The sequence below is a fragment of the Myotis brandtii genome, unplaced genomic scaffold, assembly GCF_000412655.1.
Source record: "Myotis brandtii unplaced genomic scaffold, ASM41265v1 C42274000, whole genome shotgun sequence".
Lineage (NCBI taxonomy): Eukaryota > Metazoa > Chordata > Mammalia > Chiroptera > Vespertilionidae > Myotis > Myotis brandtii.
Window position 1 is genome coordinate 1 of NW_005321373.1, and position 1,249 is coordinate 1,249.

The 1,249-nt window shown below is 44.7% G+C and overlaps 1 protein-coding gene across 1 annotated transcript; it reads left to right on the plus strand.

Moving 5' to 3' along the window:
* Positions 1–172: 172 nt before the first annotated feature.
* Positions 173–1,246, plus strand: LOC106727579 (zinc finger protein 449-like; the record flags this gene model as incomplete). Its single annotated transcript, XM_014546552.1, has 2 exons — positions 173–302; positions 573–1,246. Coding segments are annotated over 2 exons (804 nt in total), but the record flags the coding sequence as incomplete, so codon positions are not given.
* Between the last annotated feature and the right edge of the window lie 3 nt (positions 1,247–1,249).

The window sequence follows — 1,249 nt, forward strand, 5'->3', positions numbered from 1 at the left end:
CCCCACCCCACCATTTGGGTCTTGTTCTTATCCTAAAAAACAATCAAGCACAACACAAAGGACTTGTCAGAGGCTCCTGGTGAAGCAATGCTGAGAAGGTAGTAGGGTGATCTTGAGAGGCCATGTGTCCAAGAAGAGACCTGGACTCTGAAAAAACCTGTGTTGACTCAAACTACCCTTCCTCCCATCTCTCCTATGGCCAGAATACCTATCACCAAAGCTTGCACCTGAAGAGCCTTGCGGGCAGGAATTACAGGATTGCAAGGAACTAGAAGAACTGGACTTTTTTGACTTCAACCTAGGTAAGTGAGGGTTCATGGAATGCTCGGGAAGAAACGAGAGAAAATTAATCTTTACTCCCAGGGTAACAAGGTTTGGGATGGCACTTGGAAGAAGTTTGTATCTTCCCAGTAGCATTGAGTATAACTCTTCTCAGTCACTAGTTCTCCATAATTCTTGGAACATGGTGACATCTGCAATTTCTGTTCACGGTCTTCATTTTGATATTGGGAGAGAAAATGTGTCAAAGCGGAAAAAACTGGAGAGTGTGTATCTATTTTCTGTTTCTCCAGATGGAAATGTACTTCTTGAACCCAATTTTCCAGAAGACTTCGAAGAGCTAAGCTACGTAATGGGAAATCCCGCAGAGCAGCTACTCAGAGACCACACACTGCCTCTCTATGATCAGAATCCTTATCCAGGAGAGAGCGCTGAGAGCTCCAACCAGGAAGAACCTCTCAACCCCAGAGGCTATGCACAAAACAGTGCCCCAAAGAAACTACACCAATGTATTCAGTGTGGGAAAGATTTTCTTTCCAAAAAGGTCTTTAAGGGGCACCTGAAAATTCATTCAGGAAAGCTCCCTCATGGGTGCCCTGAGTGTGGGAAAAGATTCCTTCGTAGGTCAAACTTGCAAAGGCATCTTCGAGTTCACACAAGGGAGGCACCCTATAAATGCAGCGTGTGTGAGAAGCAATTCACTCAGTTGTCACACCTCACAGAACACCAGAAAACCTCTTCTAGTCAAGGAGTGTCCACTTGCCCCGAGTGTAAGTTGCGATTTTGTAATAGAAAACAATTTATGCAACACCTAAAAATCCACACAGGTGGAAGACCCCACAAATGCCAGAGTTGTGAAAAAACATTTCGACGCCAAAGAGACCTTAATTTGCACTATGCATCACACACTGCAGAGAGACCATTTACGTGTGAGTATTGTGGGAAAAGCTATAGGCAGAGATCCAGCCTT